At 54.4% G+C, this 22,305-nt stretch overlaps 1 protein-coding gene and 1 long non-coding RNA gene across 2 annotated transcripts in view; one reads left to right on the top strand and one right to left on the bottom strand.

Annotated features, from left to right (window-relative positions):
• LOC130704873 (neuron navigator 1-like) overlaps positions 1–22,305 on the bottom strand; it is an 81,327-nt gene that overhangs the window by 9,135 nt on the left and 49,887 nt on the right. The window contains 14 exon segments of the mRNA XM_057529226.1: positions 7,672–7,783; positions 7,969–8,052; positions 10,643–10,720; positions 10,829–10,852; positions 11,532–11,584; positions 12,573–12,743; positions 14,227–14,375; positions 14,972–15,013; positions 15,658–15,743; positions 15,745–16,102; positions 16,580–16,776; positions 16,778–17,274; positions 18,041–18,338; positions 18,787–18,925. Coding sequence (XP_057385209.1) covers positions 7,672–7,783; positions 7,969–8,052; positions 10,643–10,720; positions 10,829–10,852; positions 11,532–11,584; positions 12,573–12,743; positions 14,227–14,375; positions 14,972–15,013; positions 15,658–15,743; positions 15,745–16,102; positions 16,580–16,776; positions 16,778–17,274; positions 18,041–18,338; positions 18,787–18,925 — 2,288 coding nt within the window.
• Positions 986–7,357, top strand: LOC130704624 (uncharacterized). Its single transcript, XR_009005061.1, has 2 exons — positions 986–1,170; positions 3,518–7,357. It is a non-coding gene; the product is annotated as an uncharacterized LOC130704624 (long non-coding RNA).

Raw genomic sequence — 22,305 nt, 5'->3', positions numbered from 1 at the left:
CGGCGTGAGGCTTAGGGCAAGTCTCGCTGCAGGAGAAGGAGGAGGAACCACCCACCTCCTCGTCCACATTCTTCCTTTTTTTGGATCATCCTCTCAACAAGCCTTTACTGAGTGCCAGTCACATTTCAACATAAACAAAGGTTAAGGGATAAAAAAAGCAAGTAGGAAATGATCCCCATCCTCAAGAGGCTCCCAGTCTAGTAGGAGAAAAAGCAGCACAGAATCCAGTGCCCTCGGCTTGAGCAGGTGTGACAAGGGGCAGTCCAGGCCAGGCGTCCACAGTCCTATGGAGACAGTGACCTGATGCCCTCAGGACTTTCTCCAGGAATATTGGCTGGGGGGTCCAAGGCCAAGTGCCCCGCATTTAACCCCCAAAAGCTTTAGTTTCCTCATCTGATGGGCAGAAAATCTTTTCAGCTCTCTGAGAAGGTCTGCAATGGCACCAAAATGATGCCCTTTTCTACTACAGAGAAGGAAAGGGTTAATAAAGGAGAAGGCCTTTGAGTGTTGAAAGAACCGAAGCTCTTCAGGCAGGAACATTGGAAAATGATTTTAGGGCTGAAAAACAGCCCCTGCAAAGGCTGCGCAGGGAGCCGGTTGTGCACTGGGGCTCCTCAGGCTGGGTAGCAGGGCCGGGGAGGGGGGGAACAGCGAGGGGGATGCTGGAGGACAAGCCCGGCGGGGCGAGCCCTGGGGGCCCCTCGAAGGAAGTCTGCCTTGTGCCGAGAGGACTGGATTTTTAAAACCTTACAATGAAATCATTAGAGGTTCACAGGAAGTTGGAGAGAAATGGGCGGGGAGGTCCCCTGCGTGCACCTTTGACCCAGCCTCCTCCAGGCTTAGCATCTTGGGTGACTATGCACAACGTCTCACAAGAACAAGGAGAAAGGCGAAGTGGCAGGAGCTAGCCCAGAAGGAGGGGGCTAGAGGTGCCTCTCTGCAGCTGTTCCCCTGTTCAGTGCAGGAGACGTGGCTGGTTCTTTTCTCGCCTCTCCTTGACCAGCAATGGATCTTTCAACTCTAGTTTTCCCTTCATACCACAGGGAAAACAAGATCCTAGGATCCGATGAAGGAATCACCACGCTCCCAAAGCACATGGAAAACGCTTCGCTCCATGACCATCAAACCAAGGTTTGCTGCAACCCAGCATGCCTCCAGTTATTTTAAAAGGTATGCAAACTTCTCAAGGGAATATGCTTAACTGAAGTAAAGAATTTTTCGTTTGTATAAAAATGGAGCTATGAATCCATACATTTGTTTATATCTGCATAGAAAATTATTTCTGGAAGGTTTACAAGAAACTATTAGCAGTAATTACCCCTGAGGAGTGGGATTTGGAGGGGGGTTCGGGGAGAGGGATTTTTTATCTTTTACCACACACCCTTTTGTATACTTTACATCAGGGGCTGGCGAGCTTTTACTGTAAAGGCCAGACAGTAAATATCTTAGGCTCTGTGGCCATCTGATCTCTCTTACAACTACTCGGCAAGGCTGGGTGGCATTAAAGCAGCCGCAGACAGTATGTACATTAATGAGCATGGCTGTGTGCCAGTAAAACTTTATTTAAAAACAGGTGGTGAGGGCTTCCAGGGTGGCGCAGTGATTGGGAATCCGCCTGCCAATGCAGGGGACACGGGTTCGAGCCCTGGTCTGGGAAGATCCCACATGCCGCAGAGCAGCTAGGCCCGTGAGCCACAATTACTGAGCCTGTGCGTCTGGAGCCTGTGCTCCGCAACAAGAGAGGCCGCGATAGTGAGAGGCCCGCGCACCGCGATGAAGAGTGGCCCCCGCTTGCCACAACTAGAGAAAGCCCTCGCACAGAAACGAAGACCCAACACAGCCATAAATAAATAAATTAATTAATTAATTTAAAAAAAAAAAAAACAAAACAGGTGGTGAGCCAGATTTGGCCAATGGGCCAGGGTTTGCCAACCCCTAGTTCACATTTTCCTCCAGAACGTGTATTGCTTTTGTGATAAATTTAATTTACAATTAGTTACTTAACAACAAAATGAAAGGCAGCAAAACAAGTATCTATCATCAGTTACTTGGGGGTCCAATTAGCTGTGAGCCTGTCAATTAAATTTTTCAAATATGCTATATGGTACTTTTAAGAGCAAAGGACGTGCTTTAGAATCAAACAGTCTTCAAAAAGTTAAGAAATCTTTTGTGCATTTAAAATTTTGTGCCATGTACATGTATTACCTATTTACAAGCAAAGTAAAGTAGCCATCATTGCTTTAAGCATTAGTTCTTTGACGGCCAAGTTGAACCTGGGTCAAGAAGAATGAGGAAAACATGAAAGCAAAAGGACAGGATTCACTTATCCATTCAACACAAATATAGCTGAAGAATCAGGTGTACTCAGGAAACTAGAAATAGCTCAATGTCCCAGACCCATCGCTTAGGAGCTATGTTTGAGCAGTTACTTGTCTTCTCTGATCTTATTCTCAACTGTAAAATATATTTTATAGGGTTGCTACCTGCGATAAACGAGTTAACATAAGTACAATGCTCAGAACAGTGCCTGGCATACTGGAGGTGCTCAAAAACGGCTGGCTGTTCCTGTGGTGGAAGCTGGGGCAGAGCCCGCAGGAGAAGTGATGGGAGATGTGGATGCAGGCAGAGAGAAAGCGCATCCTAGACCAGGAGGAGGGCGGTGCTCCTGCTGCAGGGTTTGCATGTGTTCTCTTTCCCTTTAACTTGCTTTTCTGAAACGTTTCAAACTCACAGAAACACTTAAAGCACAGCACAAGGGAGGACACCCACAGGCCCTCCCCACCATATAACTGTGATATTTTGTTATATTTGCACCAGTGCACACTCTCTCTGCATACAGACATGTGCACACACATACACACACCCACACACAGAACATTTTCCTGAACAATTTGAAAGCAAGTTGCAGACTTGACACTTTACCACTAAACACTTCTAAGAATAAGAGCATTATCTCACAGCATCAGTATTACACCTAAGCAAATTCAAATTGCAATGATTTCTGATCTTAAATGATGTGGCTGGATCACTCTGGGGGCAGAGTGACAGGAGGACTGTAGCAACACAAGACTAGTTAGGAAATTACTGTGATAACCCAGAAGAAGAGTGACAGCCTAAGCCAGGGGGGTGACAAGACAGCGGAGGACAGACATACAGATCTATGTGTGAGTTACGTGTAGAAGCTAACTGACCACACAGGGTGAACAGGGAGATGTAAAGGATAACACTCCTATCGGTGGGTTCAGTGACCAGGCAGGTGTTTATACCTGAAGTGGGCAAAACTGCAGAAGGGAGAGCGGTAAGCAGTTGGAAATAGAGGTATGGGATTCAGGAGCGTTACACAGATTAAGAAAAGGGACATACAGACGAAGAAGTTGTAAAACCCATTGAGTTAATAAATGAACTCAGCAAGTTTGCAGGATTCAAGATGAACATACAAGAAAATCAATTGTATTTCTCTATACTAGTGATGACTAATCTGAAAATGAAATTAAGGAAACAATTCTATTTACCATAGGATCAAAAATTAAATTCAGCAGAAGAAATGCAAGACGTATACTGAAGGCTGCAAAACACTACTGAAAGAAATTAAAGTATATCTAAATAAATGGAAAGGCATGCCATGGTCATGGAAGACAGGACTGTGAAGACGACAATACTTTCCAAATTCACGTACTGAGCCAATACAATCTCTACACCAAAATCCCAGCCAGATAATTTGCAGAGATTGACAAAGTGACCCTAAGATTCACATGGGAAAACAAAGGGCACAGAGTAGCCAAAACCATCTTGGAAAAGATCAAATTTGGAGGACCCACACTTCTGATTTCAAAACCTACTACAAAGCTATAGTAATCAAGGCAGGGTGGTACCTGCTAAGGATAGACATATGAATGAATTAATGGCATAAAACTGAGAATCCAGAAATAAACCCATATATTTATGGCTGATTGATTTCCTGCAAGACTGCCAAGATAAGTGAATGGGGACAATAGTCGTTTCAACGAATGGTGCTGGGACAGCAGGACAGCCACTTATAAAAGAATGAAGTTGGACCCCTACCTCACACCATATAGGAAAAGTAACTCAAAATGGACCAAAGATCTAAATGCAACAGATAAAACTATATAAAACTTTTAGAAGCTAACGTAGGAATAAATCTTCATGACCTTGGATCAGGCAACAGTTTTTTAGATACAACACCTAAAGCACACACACACACAAATCGAAGAAAAAAACAGATCAATTACACTTCATCAAAATGGAAAGCTTTGGTTCTTCAAGGTGAAGCGGAGCAGGACCCTGTGGTCCTTGCCACCCCCATGTCCTCAGCCTGCCTTTTGTGTGTGGAAAAACTTTAGCCAAAGAATAAGTTTAATCAGAGAAGTGAGAAAATGCAGAAACAAAGGAAAACAGTCAAAGGAGACCAAATAATAATAGGTTAGTCATTAAGCATAGTCAAGGACCTTTAGTTCCTCCTTAAGGGCTACAGATAATATTCTGAGCCGTACCCTGTGAGCTGTCTTATAGACAATGAGACCCCCACCAGGTGGAAGAATTTAACTACATGATGACCAGGCTGTAGCCATGACATAAGCTGCCACAATTCCGAGAACTGGCATCAGGGAAATGGGAACAAACAGACCCTGGAACTGAAGATTAACTGTACCTAAAAGAATCAAGATGACACTGGTCAGACCACTGATGACCAATTTTAAGATGACTGTCAGAGCTGACTCTGCTATTTCTGCATGTTGCCCCCTCCCTCTGTCTATAAAAGCTGTTGCCCACTGATTGTCAGTGGGGGGAGTCGGCCTTTGGACAGGTGTCTGTCCTCCCCACCGGATTGCCGGCATCCAAAATAAACTTTCCTTTCCACCAACCTGGCCCCTTTATTGGCTTTTGAGCAGCGAGTAGCCGGACCCCACTTTCGGTTACAAAGGGACAGTATAAGAAAGTAAAGACAACTCACAGAACTTGGAGAAACAACTCAAACAACTTGGAGAAAATATTTGCAAATCGTATATCTGATAAAGGGCTAGCATTCAGAATATATTAAAAACTCTTAAAACTCAACAGTAAGGACTTCCCTGGTGGCGCAGTGGTTGAGAATCTGCCTGCCTATGCAGGGGACATGGGTTCAAGCCCTGGTCGGGGAAGATCCCACATGCCGCGGAGCAACAAAGCCCGTGAGCCACAACTACTGAGCTTGCATTCCTGGAACCCGTGCTCTGCAACAAGAGAAGCCACCGCAATAAGAAGCCCGCGCACCACAACAAAGAGTAGCCCCCGCTCGTCGCAACTAGAGAAAGCCCGCATGCAGCAATCGAAGATCCAACGCAGCCAAAAATAAATAAATAAAACAAGTAAATTTATTTAAAAAAACCCAAAAAACTCAACAGTAAAAAGAAAACCTGATTGAAGAATAGGCCAAGGATTTAAATAGACATTTCTCCATAAAGAGATACAAATGGCCAATAAGCACATGAAAAATTGCCCATTATATCCTTAGCCACTGAGGAAATTATAACCCAAATCATAATGAGATACCACTTCACCTCCACTAGGATGGCTATAACAAAAAAGGACAACAGCAAATGTTGGCAAGGATGTGGAGACACTGGAACCTCAAGTTGCTGGGAAGAAGGACAATGGTGCAGCTGTTTTGACAAAGTTTGGCAGTTACTCAAAAAGTTAACAGAGTTACCACATGACCCAGCAATTCCACTGCTGGGTATACACTAAGAGAACTGAAAACATATGTTCACACAAAAACTTGTGCGTGAATGTTCATTGTCGTGTTATTCGTAACAGGCAAAAAGTGAAAACAACCCAGTGTCCACCAACCGATGATGGATAAACAACGTGTGGTCCATCCATACAATGGAGTATTATTCAGCCATAAAAAGGAATGAAGTCCTGACACATGGTACAACATGGGTGGAGCTTGAAAACATTAAACTAAACGAAAGAAGCCAGCCACAAAACACCACATACTGCATGATTCCATTTACATGAAATGTCCAGAATAGGCAAATGCACGGAGACAGAAAACGGATTAGTGGATGCCGGGGCTGAGAGGAGGGAGGAAGAGGGAGTGATGGCTAAGGGGTTCAGGGTTTCTTTGTGGGGTGATCAAAATGTTCTGGATTTAGATAGTGGTGATGGTTGTAAATACAACCTTATAAATATGCTAAAACCCACTGAATTGCATGTGTTAAAAAGGTGAATTGTATGGCATGTGAATTATATCTCAGTTTAAAAGAAAAAGAGATTACAGAAGCTACCGGATAGACGTGAACACTAGAGAGAGTATGCACAGTCAGAAGAAAAAGCTGACGCTGGAGCCCTGGACAAGATGTTTTCCTTGTGATGAGAAAACTCTTAGGATTTACTCTCAACCGCTTTCATGCAGCTGTCTGGGTTAATTGTATTAATCACGTGGCACCTTGCATTCTTAGTACTTATTTATCTCATACCGGAAGGCTGCACCTTGTGACCACCTTCATCCACCCCCAGCCCCCCGCCCAGATCACCCCTCATCCTGACTTTCTCTAGCAAAGCTTGACTGGCTGTTAAATCCCAGGCTAACCTGTCACTTGAGCCCCATGGAATCCACGTGATCTCTGTCTCATTTGAAGAGTCGATTCATTCCCCTCGGAGAACCGAAGTGAGGATCAAGTGGGGTTATACACACGTCTGCGCACGCACACGTTTATGTCAAAGCGGAAAGTGCTAGTGTTTTAGACTACTTTCTAGGGCACTTTTAGTTTCATGGCAAATTTGAGCGGAAGGTACAGAGATGCCCCACTACCCCCTGCCCCCCTACATGCACGGCCCCCCCACTATCAACATCCCCACCAGAAGCTACATTGGCTACAATCGATGGACCTGCACTGACACGTCACCATCCCCTGGAGCCCAGAGTTTACACTGGGATTCGCTCTTGGTGGTACATTCTGTGGGTCTGGACAAACGGATGAGGACACATATCCCCCATCACCGTATGCTACAGAGTGCTGTCACCGCCCTGCAAACCCTCTGCCTGCCCACCTCCGTTCCCCGCCCCCAGCCCCGAAAGCCACGACCCGGTCACTGTTCCCAGAGTCCCGTCTCTCCCGGAATGTCATACAGTCGGAATCACACAACACGCAGCCTTTCCTGACTGGCTCTTGCGCTCAGCAGTGTACCCTTAACACGGTCGGCATCTTCTCGCCGTTTGATAACTCGTTTCTTTGCAATGCTGAGTGACATTTCGTGGTCTGGCTATGGCAGTTTATTCATCCGTTCGCCTACCGCAGGACATCGGGGTTGCGTCCGAGTTTTGCTGACTGTGAATAAAGCTGCTGTAAACACCCATGTGTAGGTTTCTGTGGGGACATAACACTTCAGCTCCTTTGGGCAGATACCAAGGAGCGTGACCGCTGGGCTGTAGAGCAGAGGTACCTTGCGTTTGTAAGAGGAAAGTGCTATGTTAACGACCGTCTTCGACAGTCATTTGAGGTCGGAGGTGAGGACCCTCTCCTCTCCCTCACCCTCTGGGGTGGTGGGGTCATGACCCTGCTGCTCCTTGCTGACCGTCCGAGGGCCCTCACCTTCTAGAAACCTGACGTGGAGAGAAACCCTGCAGTAAGCCTTTTTCCAGCCCAGCCCTGTGGCCGGAAGGCCTACCTTTGAGTGTGGCTTCTGAGGCATTGAGGGCCCCCTGAATGACGGCCTGGGCCTCAGAGTTCTTCTTCTTCAGAAAGTCTATGGTTTCCCGTAAGTCCAGTAGCTCAGTGTCCTGAGAGAGAAACGAAGTGGTGTCACGGGTGTGGCTGGGGGACACCTGCTCTGTGCCCGGCCAGGGGCTGGGCTCGGGACTCTCCAGACCCAGGGGAGGGCAGGGAATCGGGGCAGGTGGAGGCCCAGGGCGGCAGGAGGGAGGGGGCTGGCCTGGCCTGTCCGTCCCCCCACCCGGGCTCTCACCTTCTCCTCGGCTGTCTCTGCCAGGTGCCGCAGGCGGCATGTCATGCTCACCAGGCTCTGCTCAAAAGCCGCCACCAGGTTGGCCTGAAACAAACACGTACGGGGGTTCCCCAGGTGCCTGGGTTTGGGGAAAGGAGGGGACGTCTGTGGGAGATGGCTGAGCTGACCAACGGCGTAGAGGCTCTTACACCTTGGTTCCCTTTCTGGCCCGAAGAACATTCCTGGGGGGCCCAGCTCCTTGAATGATGAAGCGGCACAGACAGCACCAGGGTGGGGCAGGTCTTTGGAGGCGTCTAGAGATGCGACACCTACTGTTTGCAGAGGTGGGAGTGTCCCCTGTTTCCAGGGGGGCGTCGCTTTATCCTGGTGTAACTCCTCCCCCAGGGCCCCATCACTCCCAGAGAACGGGTTTGGGACAGCTTCCCAGCCCCGCGCCCAGGGGGGCCTCCATTCTTAGGTTCTGGCTGCTCTTTCCCTGATCCTGGGGCTGGAGCGGTAGCTTGGGCCACCTCGCGGCAATTCCACAGTCTGGCCACTAGGTGTCGGGCCGGCTCCGCGAGGGGCCCCCAAGGACCTGGTGGGGGGCAGCAGGGGGAGCGGCAGGAACTCCGGCTCTGCCAGCAGGAAGGCCTGCAGGGAAGGGGGGCGTGCTGAGGCTGGGACCAGAGAGGGGGACGCTCGCTCCGGGAGAGGAAAGGCCGTGGCTGGGGGGGAGTAAACTGTGGCCCTTCGAGGGAGGGGCGCACGCCACACAGAGCTCTGGGGGCCTGTAACCCCTGCTTCCCCTCGGCCAGTGGCTCTGCCTCCCTGGGGGTCGACCCTAGTGTTCGCCCCCTGTCCTTGACACAGGCTGGAGGCCTCTCTAGTGCAGGCCGGGCTCCTTGGCAGGTCTGTGCCACGATGGGGTTACCTCCACCTGCTGGACCGGGAGCTCCTGCCTTCCTGGCCTTGGGTCACCTCTTGTTTGGTCCCTACGTCCCTGCCCGTCTGTGAGCGCATGGCTCCTCGTGAGAGGCCCTGAGATCCCGGCTCCTCGGGGCTTTTCTGTGCCGGCCTCTTCCCGTCTGGGGCTCCCTCTCCTCTGGGGGGGCTGCCGCCCCGCATCCTGTCCCTCCTCTGAGCCCCCCTCACCCCCAGCCCCACTAGGGAGCCTGTATGCCCTCGGGGCTCAGCCGGGGGTCTGGAGAAAGGCTGGCATGTGGGAGGGGGAAGGCGTCTAGGCTGTGCCCAGCGTGGGCAGCTGGGGAGTCCCGGTGAATAGGACACAAGGTCTGGAATCGGGGGACCCTGAGAACAGCAGAGAACCTTCCAGAATCCAGGACTCTGACCCTCAGTGAAAGCCTGTCTCCAAAATTCAGGACCGTCATGTCTGAGCATTTATTTTGTCCTTTCTTAGCCAAAAGGAACTTCCTGTTCTAAGAAAGTCACCTTCTAAACTCATTCCCTTGGCTCTGGCCCAGACTCGACAGCACGACACTGACAGGGTGTAAATGAGTCAGACAGGCTCATGCTCTCTGACACCCCTCCCCGGCCGCCGTCTCCCAGACATGAACTTCCTGGGCTCTGCCGGACGTGATGGCCTTGGGTGAGGCGCCAGGGACAGAAGAGATGGGTCTTGTTTCTATTACGATTCTTACGGGTCCCCAGCTGTGGGGAAAAGGCTTGATAGGAGCTTCGTGCAAGCCAGTAAGAATACAACTGACCAACTGAGAGTTTGGGAAAGAGAATAAAGAGAACACAGAGAACAACCAGTGTGGTGAAGACACCGCTGCCAGAATGCATTGGAAACACGCAAAACCGCGGTGCAGGGTCTTCTACCTGATTCCAGTGAGACCCAGGCCTGACAGCTGGGCTCCCCAGAGAGGAAGGGAAGAGAAAAAAACCAGCAAGGACTGCGGAAATTGCAGACATGGTTACTTTGTGCAAACACTTGGAAAGCTCCGCAGATCCGGCTCAGCTGTTGTTTACAGCTTTGGGGGAAAATGGCTCTTATGTTCTCTTTGCAGCTCAGTCGCCAGGGAGAGGCTTCTGCGGCCTAGTTTGTGGGGCAGCTTCGTTTCTCCCCATCTCACAGGGTGGAAAAACCGAGGCCACAAGAAACGTATTCTGAGCGGATGTACTCTGGGCAGGCTGAGGGCGGTGACAAGCACGCGGGCCCCCCAGCTAAGCTCAGGGGCCCAAGAAGACAAGGCAGCTGTGGGCGAGGAGCCGGAGCCCGGGCTGGCCTCCTAACAGTGTTGCGGTTCCCAGATGCAGCCCCACTACCCAGCTGTGTGCCTGCCCAGCGACGGGGTGAACAAAGACACGGATGCGCCCCAGGGCAGAGGCCGAGGGTTCCCAGGGATCTATAATTCTGATCCGTTGACTATTTCTGTCCACGGCCGATGGCAAGGCTGTTCCCACCTCCGCGCAGAACCACTGATATAAACCCTTTTCTCTTTCTCTAGGGGGTTCACAGACCATCGGACGGGCGCTCATCCGTACCTATTAATTAGGGTGGGGGTGAAAATGTCTCCTTAGAGACATCCCGACTCGGAGGAGGAGACCAGTCCCCAGATCCTCCGCTGCCTGGAATCAAAGCCCACGGGACACCTCATGAGACAGTTCTCCTGGGGCTGAACTCATGTAGTTTGGGCCCAGACAGCTGCCCGGCTGTCCCCTCCCCGGCACTCACGTTGGCGGAGAGCTGCGACGTCAAGGTGGCTACTTTCTCCTGGGATGACTCCAGTGCCCTGCGAAGCTTCCGGATTTGCTGCAAAGGAGAGGGAGACGCACTTACAGTGGCAGAAGAGGTGTAAGGCTTGCAAGGAGATGGGGTGCAGGGGTGTTAGGAGGCCGGGGCGAAGGCTGGGGACCCTACCTCAGACTGCATCCTCTCCTCAGCCTGGAGAAGGAGCACAGAAGGGGGGTGGGGGGAGGAGGGAGAGAGAGAGAGAGAGAGAGAGAGAAGGCGGTTACTACAGAGGCAAAGGCAGCGCGCAGAACTCGAGGAAGCGAGATGCAGAAGCACCAAGAGGCTGAAGCCCTGGGGCCGGGCCTGGCTCCTCACGGGGTGGGCTCAGACCCCAGACCACGGTTCAGTAAAACACACCTCTGGAGCAGAGGTCACAGCCACCTCTGCCATTGCCAAGAAGGCCAGGAAATGAAACTGCTGATCTGAAGGCTAACCCTATCGCCACCAACTTGAAGGAGTAAAGCGTTAGGGGCAGAACGAACCTAAGGACCAGCTTACGCCTCACGGGCAGACGCGGGCCCAGGGCCCATGAGGAACATGCGGCAGATTCTACACACAGCGAGGGTTCTGGGGTCCCTGAGCGCGGCCCACCCTCCCGGGCACAGAACGCCTCCACGACCAAGGGATTCTCCGTATTTCAAAGGAGGCACAAAAGGCGCCAGGGTCGCTCAGGGATTGGAGGTGAGGCCGGAAGGACCACCGAGGTCTAGAAGCGCCCACTTCGTGCCCTAAGCTCCAGGGGCCCCCACCCCGCCCCGCCCCGCCCCCAGGAGGGTCCAGGGCGCAATTTGGTGCTGGGGGTGTGGGGGGGGAGAAGCGAGGCTCTTACTGAGGAGTAGGTGGAAGAGGCACTGGAGGCCAAGGACAGCACTGAGCCGTGAACTGCAAGAGAAGCAGAACGCAAAGGGTTAGCAAAGCGCTCGGCCGGGGAACCCGGGGAGGGTTCCCGGGAGGAGCGCTAAGGCCAGGGTTTGGGTTCTGATCCTGGAGCAGAGAGGGAGAACAGAACAGAGCACGCGGCTGTCTGCCCCGCCAAGGACTCGAGTTCCGGGCAGGGCTGGCCTGCCCCCTCCGGCCCGTGCTCTCTGACAGCCGGGGCGAGGGCCCTGTGCCCGGCCTGCTCCTCCGAGGGCGCAGGGGTCCGGGAGAGAAGATGCTCCCGGGCACGTGTCACCGCCTCCCCCATCAGGAAAGCACCATCGCTGCTGAGGAAGAGGCAGTTCCCATCAGAGCTGCTCAGAACGAAACGCAATTCTGCCTGTGCCTCCTCTTCGCAGTGGGGACCGTTCAGATGAGAAAAGTCTCCAAGTGCAAGACACTCATTCTGATTCTTCATGAACGACAGCCCTACTGACAGAACCGGAGCATGTTGGCAAGGAAAGCCCCCGGGATGCGAGTCCTGATGTCACCGAGTCTCACCCCCAGAAAGCCGGGCTCCAGCTCTGGCCACCGCGCCCAGAGGGCCGCCCTGAAGCCGGTCTTCGGAACGTTCTTGAAAGAGGAATGAGATGCCTAATTCTCTTAAGGCTTTAAGAGCTACCTCTGCGTCCCCGTAAGCGGTCCTGTCCTCTGATGACTCGGGGGATGGGAGGACGGTGGCGGCGTGCTCCGAGAGCGCCATCTAAATAAGCCTTGCACGCTGCCTCCCCTCCCCCACCCCCGGGAGAGGCTCCATCCCAAAGCCCCAGGGCTAGACGGTGCTACCCAAGGTTTCTGGGCCCCCAGACCCTTCAGAGGGATGGGCAGAAAGAGCTGAAATGGCCCAACTGGGTGTTCTGTGAATCAGACACGTGCGCGGTGGCGGCAGCGGTGGGCGAGGGGACCCAGCAGAGCTGGAATGAGCGTGAACCGCGCTGGCATGAAGTCTCACCGTCGTCCGTGGGGTCTCGGAAGGATCCTGACCGGATCATCCCCTTGGGTCTCTCGGCCAGGGACAGGGTGCTCCCCATTTGGGAGCCGCTGTACAGCTCGAAGGCCGCCTCGTGGGTGGGGATGCTGTTGGAGCGGGTGATTCTTGGCGTGGTGGCCGCAGTGGGACTCACTGGAAGGACAGAGGGGGGGACAGGAGAGGGAGGGGAGGGCGGGAGAAGAGGCAGGGGCGTCAGCTTCCGGCCCCGGGGGCGGGGCGCCAGGAGCAGAGGCGGATGGAGGGGCGGAGAGGAGGCCGGGCGGGGGGGGGGCGGCGGGTGTGCAGGGGCGGGCGAAGAGCGTGGCCTGTTTGAACGCCTTTCCCTCGGGCCTGTCTGCCCCGGAGAGGTCGCTTTCGAAGGTCAGGCTGGGGGCCTGGCAGCTTTTCTGAAACCTTCGCATCACTTGGATGTGCCGATGAAAACGGGGTGTCGTGTTTCTCTAACACACAACGGGCTGCCGGGGAGGCCTGAGAGTTCAGAGCAAGACTCAGATCCGAGTGATGAAGAGAACCAGCGAGAGACAGCGGTCAGGCTGTGGGGCACACAGCCGGGCACCACGGAGGGGAGCGGGGCTCCCCATAAAGCACGCCGCTCTGGGCGCGTGCCCAGCATTACCCTGGCTGGAAGGCCAGAGCCGGTGAGCGTGTCCGGAAGGCTGTGCAGCCCTGCTGGCCCGCAGCCCCGCCCCCTCGGCCCCTGCCTCTCGGCGTGCATGCTTGGGGTGCGGGGGCTCCTTGGACACTCCGTGGACGTCCAGTCTCCAGGAAGACCTGGGAAGAAGACAACCTCCCTCTCTCGGGGCCCTTCAGCGTGTGTGAGGTGATGATCGTGGCTTGGCCTGGCCCCTCATCCCCCTGTGTGGTCTCCATGGAGACGGACAGCGAGCTGGCCCCGCCCTCCCTTTAATGGCTCTCAGGGACCAGATGACCTTCCCTTTAGCATCGCGCCCTTCTCTAGCAAGATGACCCCGACTCCTAGTTTTCTCAGATTCCCCAGTCGTCCCACAGGCGATGTCCCACAGTGGATTTGGAGACGCAGGAAGGAAGCAACAGGCCGGCCCGGGCTCTGTCCTCAAGGGCCCCTGGCACTCGGCCCCCAGGAAGCAGGGCCGTGGGCCCCGGCCTTCGCCCCTCCCGTCTCTGAAGCAGAGTCGCCTCCTGCTCACAAGCTGCCCCTTCTCCTCAGACACCAGGAAGGGTGAGGCCAGCACGGGGCTCCCTCAGTCCTGCCTCCGGGATTGGACGGTCCCGGCTTTGGGGCAGACCCACCTCTGCACTCGGCCGCTCACCCCCTGCCTCCCCAGCTGCCCAACGCTGCGTCGCGGCGCTGGGTGCGGCGGCTCCCTTCCGGCTGCACCGGGTTTTGCTGTGGGCCTCCCTGACAGCTCTTCCACGCCAACAGGCAGACTCTCTGATGCTGCAAGGACCCCACAGCCTGGGCCCAGGGGCCACGTCTCAGGTCAGGGTCTAGGCGCACTCGGCCGTGCGTCTCACGGTGGATGGATGAACTGAGACCCGTGAACCGGCCGCCAGGGCGCGAACCGAGTATGAGGTGAAGCCCAAGGCCCCGCTGCCCTGCCTGCCCCCCGGCACGGCGGTGACTGCGGACACTGACCTATGTTGGTGAGCTGGCCCTTGGCGCTCAGGGACATGGACAGCGCAGGGGGCGACGGAAGCTCTGGTTGGTCGTCGGACTCGGGCAGCCCCCCGATGGTGTGCGAGTGTCGCCGCTCCTTGGCCTCCTCCTGGGACTGGAGCTGGTACCTGCGGGCGGCAGCCAACAGCTCGGTCTGGGCTTCTACCACCTGAGCTCAGAGGTGGGCTCCCAAAGCAGGACGAGGAGGTGGGAGCCGTCGGGGCTGACTACGGGGGGTGGGGGGGGGTCAGCATCCTCCCAGACCTCGGGAGGGGCGGAAGGGCTGGGGACGTCCCTGCGGGGCTGCCCGAGGTGGGCCGAGATGACGGAGGCCCAGGACAGAGCTCGGCGTTCGAACCTCCCAGCAGCAGGAATCACCAGACTGCAGGACCTACTGCCCACCTGAGTGGCCAGAGGTGGCCCGCTCTCCCTCAGGCTTGGAGGGGGGGAAGTTCTGGCGGGACTGGGGCAGACAGCACGGGCTGGTGCAGGGAAGTGCGTGAGTCCCATGTGCAAGCCTGTCTCTCCTCTGTCACCAGAGCCCTGGCTATAAGGTGACGCACACACACAGTGAGCCTGGGTGGGGTGTACGGGAACCAGGTACACGTGACCGGCCGAAAGGGGCACCGCATGCATGACTGGAGCCTGGGACAGGGCAAGTTACGGTTTTTCATGCAGACCAGGAGCCCCAGGTATAGGAAAGAAAAACACACGTAAGGGTTACCTGAGCCCCTTCTTGGGAAGAGTATTCCGATCCCGCTGATTACTGCGGAGGAAAAAAAGAGAAGCACGTGGGTCCATCTTAGGAACTAGAGTTTGGGACCAGAGGTTTGACGGATGCAACACCGGGACCCAGGGCATCCGACTGTGAGTCCCCCGCCTCCATAAACAAAGGGGAGGTCAGCCACAGCCGCCTCTGGGCTCACAGTTTGAGAAATTTATCTGAGACGTTCGATGTTTTTCTCTGATTAGCTTCCCACTCCCCGGCACCGCTCCCCGGCAACCAGGGATTGAACCCGGGCCCTGGGCAGTGAAAGCGTGGAGTCCTAACCACTGGACCGCCAGAGAATTCCCTCTGATTAGCTTTTTAATGATCATACTGTGGTAGATGAAAACCAGGATGTCACATAATAGGGATGATCTGGGGCCAATGATTAGGAAGCAGACGCTTCGGAGGGCAGGTTGAACCAGTCACGAGGGCTTGGGGAAGTCACTGAACGTCTGTGTACTGGTTCCTCGTGTAGCAGGTGAGAATCAGAATTTAAACACAGAAACGAAATCCTGTTCCATAAGAGTCGCTGAGAAGCAGAGGAGGTTACTTAATGGACACACAAGTGTTGAAGGTCACCGAGCAGCAATCAAACACGGCCGGAGGCAGGGGCGGGTTCAGGCTCGGCCCCGCCCACCTACCTGTCCAGCTGCCCGGTCCTGGGGCTTTCGCTCCAGGGCAGCTCTTCAGTGTTCTCCTCTGCGGGGGCGGCGGGGGGGCGCGGGGGCTGCGGGGACGGGGGCGCTGCTGGGGAAGGCGCCGGGCAGGCTCATGGGCATCTGGAGGGACTCCATGCTCCTGTGCAGGCTTGAGAGCTTGGGGTACATGCGGGTCTCTTTGGGGACGCCGAAACTGCTCATGAGCTCCAGGCCCTGGGAGAAGCTGGCGGAGTTGATGTTGAGGATGGGGGCTGGGCTGGGGCTGAAGCAAGAAGGGAGGGGGCCCCCGGCGGCCGGGCCCGGAGCGTGCAGATCTGGGACCTTCGGCGCATGGGCGTCAGCGGACGCAGGGAGATCCAGGCTGTTGGAGTTGACCTTGTCCAGATTGGCTAGGGAGGGCGGCTTGACAAAGCTCTTAGCCGTGGCCCTGAGAGAAGTGACGATAAAACAGGACATTTAGGATCACGGAGTAAGAGACACAACAGGCAGGTGGGATCTCAGCCAAATCCTGGTCCTGTTTCCTCGCTTTCGGGCTCTTTGCAAAGCACGGGGGGCTTCTCTCAAGGCCATTGGGAAATACGGGGGAGGAAATCTGACCTGGGCACCATCAAGTCTTAACGAGGGGGCAGCACATGCATAAGGGAGACAAGGGTGGGTTTACACACAAATGGATGTGTGTGTGAGAAAATAGAACAGCAAAACCACCCAGGCAAGAGCTCGGAGAGGCTCAGAGCACATCGGGAGGCACTGAGAACAGCTCCGAAAGACGGAAGAGGCGCCCAGCACCCGGGGAACAGGGGGGAGGCCCAGGGGCAGCAGGGGACGGGCCGCCCCGTCTAAGGAGCGCCAGGACCCTGGGAGGATGCCGGGCACGCAGACAGGAGGAAGCGCCCAGCCTGGGTACCTGAGGGGGGTTGGCGGCAGCTCTGCCAACTTGGGGGCCGGGGAGTGGCTCGCTTGGCCCTTGGGCGTGCTCTCTGGGGAGCCCATGCTCTTCAGGGACACGCTGTCTGGGTCCAGGGCCACGGCCTTGGCCTTGGCCTTCTCCTTCTCCCGGTCCGTCTGGTTGACGGGGGCTGGGGTGGCCCGCCCGCCGGCCCCCCTTGGAGGGCTCCTTCAGCCTGGAGGGCGTCAGGCTGCCCTGCCTGGTGCTGAGGAGACTGGGGTCGATACTGCTGCTCACGGGCCGGGGGCCGGCCCGCCCGCCGGTCACGCTCATGGAGCTGGACTTGGCCGGTCGGGGCAGGCTGCGGTACTGGATGTTGGAACGGGCGCCCGGAGCCAGGAAGCCGGGCTCTGCGCTGTTGGGCACGTCCAGGCTGGTCTTGCGTCCATTTGCCGGCTTGACGGGGATGCCCGAGGACTTCTGGACCTTGCCGAGCGTGGCCGAGCCCCCGGTCTGCACGACGGTGGCCGTGCCTGTGGCGGGAGGGGGCTTCTTGTAGCCGAAGGATCCCGATGTGGATGGGCGCGCGATGCCCGAGGGAGGCTTCTTGGCGTCACCCAGGCGGTCGCGGCCGGCGTCCGAGGAGGAGCGCTGCAGGCCGGCGCTCTTCACCGCCAGCTTGCCCTTGTCGGCAGCCTTGCCCTCGGGTTTGCCTGCGGAGGGCGGACAGGAGTGAGCGCCGAGGCCAGCGTCTCCGGCCCAGGGAGGAGGGGCGCCGTGGGGCTTTAGGGTCTAACTGCGGGCAGGCGAGCGGGAGCCCCGCAGGCTGAGGACCCTTGTCGCCAGATGGGAGGGGACTCTGGGCGGGACTGGCCTCCGATTGTTTGTTTTGTTCTTTGTTGTTTTCCGCTCCCAGGGTAGGGTGTCCCAGTTTGGTTGAAACAGCAAAAGCGATCACAAAGATTGTCAAGAAGGAATGACGTCTAACACTGGTCCAGGGAGGGAAGGTGGGGGAAGCAAGGGGACTGGACCCAGCTGTGTCTGCCGGTGGTTAGGGACCAGAGGGAGCCTGACCGAGGCCGAGGGTCACCAAGGGGCCGCTCTGGGAGCGGCATGATTCTGACACTGTGTCAGGACCTCCCTGGGATGGCAAACAAGCCCTCAGAAAGACAAGGGCATCACCCGCGCGTCCCAGGAGAGGAGAGGGAACCGCTGGACAGTGTGAGGCAGGTCAGGCCAGGCTCCCCGCTCCTCTACAGCTGGGCCTAGGCTTTAAGCACGTGGCATTTGTATGCCCACATGTGCACGGCGGGCATCGTACTGCCCGTCTTCCCTGGCTCGGGAGGGCCTGGGGACTAGGGGGGACGGCACGTGGAGGCAGCGTGCGGGCTGGCCGTCTCCCGAGGGCTAACGGCTGTGAGGAAGCCAGGGAAGCAGCACTTGGCCCTGGTCCCCCCGGCCCCTTGTCACTCGGCTCACCTGCGACCTTGAGGGCGCTCTGGGCCGTGTGAGTGATGGGGGAGGTGACGGCCACCGGCGGGGTCTTGCCCTTCTTCAGGGACCCGGGGTGCCCCAGGGTGACGGGCTTCTTCAGTTCCCCAACCTTGGATGGGTCGTCGCAGCTCTCGGGCCGCTCCCGCCGCCACTTGGACGCCCCGGGCTCCATCTTCAGGCTGCCGCTGTCGTACTCCAGCTTCTTGGGGGCCTTCTCCTCCGACTCACTGAACCAGCTCAGCCCACTCTCTGCCAGCGAGCGCTTCTCGGAGTCCGTGCGCAGCTGGAGACGAGAGAAGGCAGAGTGGATGCTCAGGTGGGGAAGGGAGGACTGGGCGGAGGGAGGGACTTTGGCTGCCGGGCGGCCTGACTCTTCTAGAGCAGACAGTGAACCAGCCTTCCGCCCGCACCTCCAGGCTGCCAGAGAGGACGGCACACAGATCCCGGGCTTCTCTTCCTCTCCAGGTGGGACAGCACTTATGGGCATCCCTCCGAACTGGCGTGGGCGCTCGATAGAGGCCCGCCCACCAGGACAGCAGCTCACGCCTTAGGTGACTGCCCGGCAGCTAGGGATTTCTTTCCACCAGCTCAAGAAGGACTCGGCCAAGGGCACGTGGGAACCAATCCCACGGAGCAGGGGAGCGGACGTGCCACCCCGCGCACAGGCACGGCCCGGTCTGCCCCGTGGTTCTCTTGCAGAAGGCGGCCTAGGCATCCGCACGCCCACGTACCACTATAGTCGAGTTCCTGCGAGATGCCGTCGGCGTGGTGGGCAGGGAGTTGAGTGAGGAGCTGGCGTTGAACTCTTCCGAGCTGAGGTTGTCTGAGGCATCACTGAGCCCGCTGCTGATGGAGCTGCTCTCATCCCAGCTGCGGGACAGGAGAGAAAGGTTAGCAGTCAAGACAGAAGCCACGGCGAGTAATAAAGTTCCCATAATGAAGGCAGGATGGCTCTACTCCAGCATACAGACCGGCCAGAAGGGGAAAAGCTTGGGGGTTAGTCCTGGGTTTGCCGGCAACGCAAAGAGTGATTTAAACTTCCTTGTAATTTGGTGCTGTTCTTTCATAAAAGGAAGGGACTACACAGGGAACTCTACTCAACACTCTGTAATAACCTACGTGGGAAAAGAACAGGTAAAAGAAAAGATACACGTGTTAGACATACACTGAATCAAGTTGCCTTACAGCTAAAACAAGAACAACGTTGTAAATCCACTATACTCCAATATATAATAAATATTAAATTTAAATTAAAAGAAAAAGAAGGGACTAGCTTTATCTGGTCAAGGAAGATGTTATATCTCCTTAACAGAAAGGTGTATTATAGACACAAGGTAATTCTTGGATCGAGCTAATCACACAAACCCATTTCCCGTCCCTATAAATAGCCTCCATTCTTAGAATTGCTATATCTTTATTTCTAGATGTGTTCTCTAGGTGTTTCCCCTCCCTTTTCTAAATTTTTCCACACCTGATAACCAGGGCCGGAAAAAAACTGATCTTTTCTAGAGCCGCTTAGACCTATCATTTCTCACTGCCCCCCTCCTTATAGGGTTCACCCCATCCTGGGACCGGGTCCCGCTTCTTCTGGTAAGTGAACCCACTTTAGGTGCCGTGGCCAAGCAGAGGGGCCAAATGTGTGCTGAGTGGTTTCATTTCTCTGCCAATGGCTTGGAGTACCAGACTTGTGGTACCTGGGAGAGACTGTCGTTAAACATCTGTCTGTATGTCTTTATATCGAGAACCCTGGTCCGTATATTCAGAGAGCCTGGCACAGGCTCGGTCACTCTCCCACAGTCGCTTGGCCATTGATTTTTGTGTTTGACAAGTTTCACAGTCAGGACGTTTATTCTTAACATCTGAACGAAATGCCTCCTCCTCTACCGTTCATACCAGTCTCCTCTTGGACCATCCGTGCTTGCTCTCACAAGTTTCTTTTTGTTCACACATTATTTTCAAAGCTCAAATTCCATCTCCTACAACCTTTTTTCAAAGGTCCCATTTCCCAAGCCTTTCCCCATTTCTATTTCTTCCCTCTGGACCCTAAAAAGTTCTTCAGAAATTCCGTGTTCAGTTTTAGAGCCTCAGACTGAACACGGGACTTTAGTAATTCCACGGGAATTCTCTCTAAACCCTCGCATTTGCGTCCACAGTGAGTTTGTTCATCAGCTTCACGTGTGTGCTGAAGAGGCTTAAGATGTTTTCCGTGAATTAGCTGGTATCTGGGAAACTTCTCCCTTTAGATTTATTTTGAGTTTCATATCATGGAACAAAAATCAGACACACAAGTCATCTAAGTGCTTGGCCCAGATTTCAGCTGGCCTCCGTCTGATTTATTTGCTGGGAATAGGAAAGTGGGTGGTTTGGACATTTGGCTTGTTGCTCTGCAGGGATTAATCCAAATACATTGAGAAAGAGCAAAGAAAGCATGAGGATTAGACCACACTACAGAGTGAGCTAGCCTTTATTACTATGAAATATGGCCATTATTAAATGACAATCCACCTCTTCTCCCCCCACTTGTGACATATATTAAATCTCACATTTGTTCTGGGCTAAAACAACACCGCCCCCCAACCCCATATTGTAGAGAACACATACTGAGCAGGAAAGATCAATTCTGGTTTTACCATCCTATCATCCTATCAGCTCTCCTGGGTCAAGATAAGATCTCTGGCAAACAAACAATTTCCAGCCGGTCAAATACACAAGAAGCCTGTCCTTGCACAGAGATTAATTACGGGTAATCGAGGCCTTGGGGCAGAGAAAACTCCTATGGACAAAGAGGCCTTTGCAGTCCACCAACCCTAAAGAAACCCCTCCTTTGCTCTGCATTGACGGAAAGCCCAAAGCTGAGACGGGGGAGGGGTGTTTATCTTCTCAGAGACTCAGTTCCTCCTGGCCCCAAAGACCTCCGCTCCCAACTCACAGACTTTCTCCTGTAGTAAGAAAGTTCAAGCCTAATTACTGGGCAAGGGTGGCTACAGGATTTGAAGGTTTCCTTCAATTTTTCCACGGACTGGGGGCAGGGCGGGGGCATGGTTCAGGAAGTAATGCGAGCGATGGGGAGCGGTGGGGAGCGGCAGGTGAGGCTTGGCAGGTGAGGCTTTGCTCGCTCACCTGCCGCTCACCTCCTGCTGTGCGGCCCGGTTCCTATCCTAGCAGTACCGGTCCTCGGCCCCAGAGGTTGGGGACCCCTGACCTAGAGAAATTCCTTTGCAGGTCCTGAACAAAAGGAAAAGTCTGTTGTCATGACTGAAGGGTTAAGCACGTCCTTTGGAGGGAGCATATTTTCTTTCTTAAAAGAAAAATTAGACAGGTAATGTATGCTCTAGTCAAGACTCGAACATTATGTAAAAATATAAAGGGAAAAAGGAAAAACGCCCCTTTTCTGCCCTCCCACTGTGACTTCTAGGGTAACCATGGGTAACGGTTTTTGTGCTTCCTTCAAGAGCACCCCCATGCGGCCCCCTGTCCGCAGCTGTCTGCCCTCTGCATCCGGGACCACACCCCACCCTCTGGAGGCTCTTAAGTTGGAACCTCAGGCCTCCTCTTCCTTGGTTTACATTATTGTTTTAGTGAAGTACCTCTTCCAGTAGGCTCCTGGAGAAGGGTGCTTGGGAAGCAAACTTTATAACATCTGACACATTATAAAATGTCATTATTCTATTTTACGTGTGAGATTTTGGCCAGGCATTGAATCCTTAGCTGAAAATAATATCCTTTCAGAATGCAAAAGCACTGCTCCATTGCCTGGCCTCTACTGTTGCCATTCCGATTCCTTGTCCCTAGAATGTGACCTGTTTCTTTGTTTCCTTTCTGGAAACGTTTAGCATGTTCCCCGGTGTTACGAAGTATCATTAATGATGGGGCTTGGTGTGGGGGGCTGTGTTTACTCATTGAGTTGGATACCTTCCTGGGCCCTTCAGCTCTGGCAAATTTTCTCTGATTATTTCTTTTATGGTTTTCTCCTCTCCATTTTTCAGCGCTCTCTTCTAGACTGTCAGTTATTTAGATGATAGATTTTGAGGTTGATATTCTGATTTTCTCTTATTTCCCAGCACTACACACACACACACACACACACACACACACACATATAAACTCTATTTTGGGGGCAGTGGCCTCAATTTTATCTTCCACTGCCTCCTTTCTGCTACCATTTTTCATTTCCAAGGGTACTTTTGAAAACACCATATCGGTCTTTCTCGCAAGGACACAACCTCTTCTTTTAACTCTCAGAGACATTC

The sequence above is a fragment of the Balaenoptera acutorostrata genome, chromosome 1 (genome assembly GCF_949987535.1).
Source record: "Balaenoptera acutorostrata chromosome 1, mBalAcu1.1, whole genome shotgun sequence".
In the NCBI taxonomy this organism is placed as follows: Eukaryota; Metazoa; Chordata; class Mammalia; order Artiodactyla; family Balaenopteridae; genus Balaenoptera; species Balaenoptera acutorostrata.
Note: the sequence above shows the minus strand (reverse complement) of the source record. Positions and strands in the feature narration are given on the sequence as shown.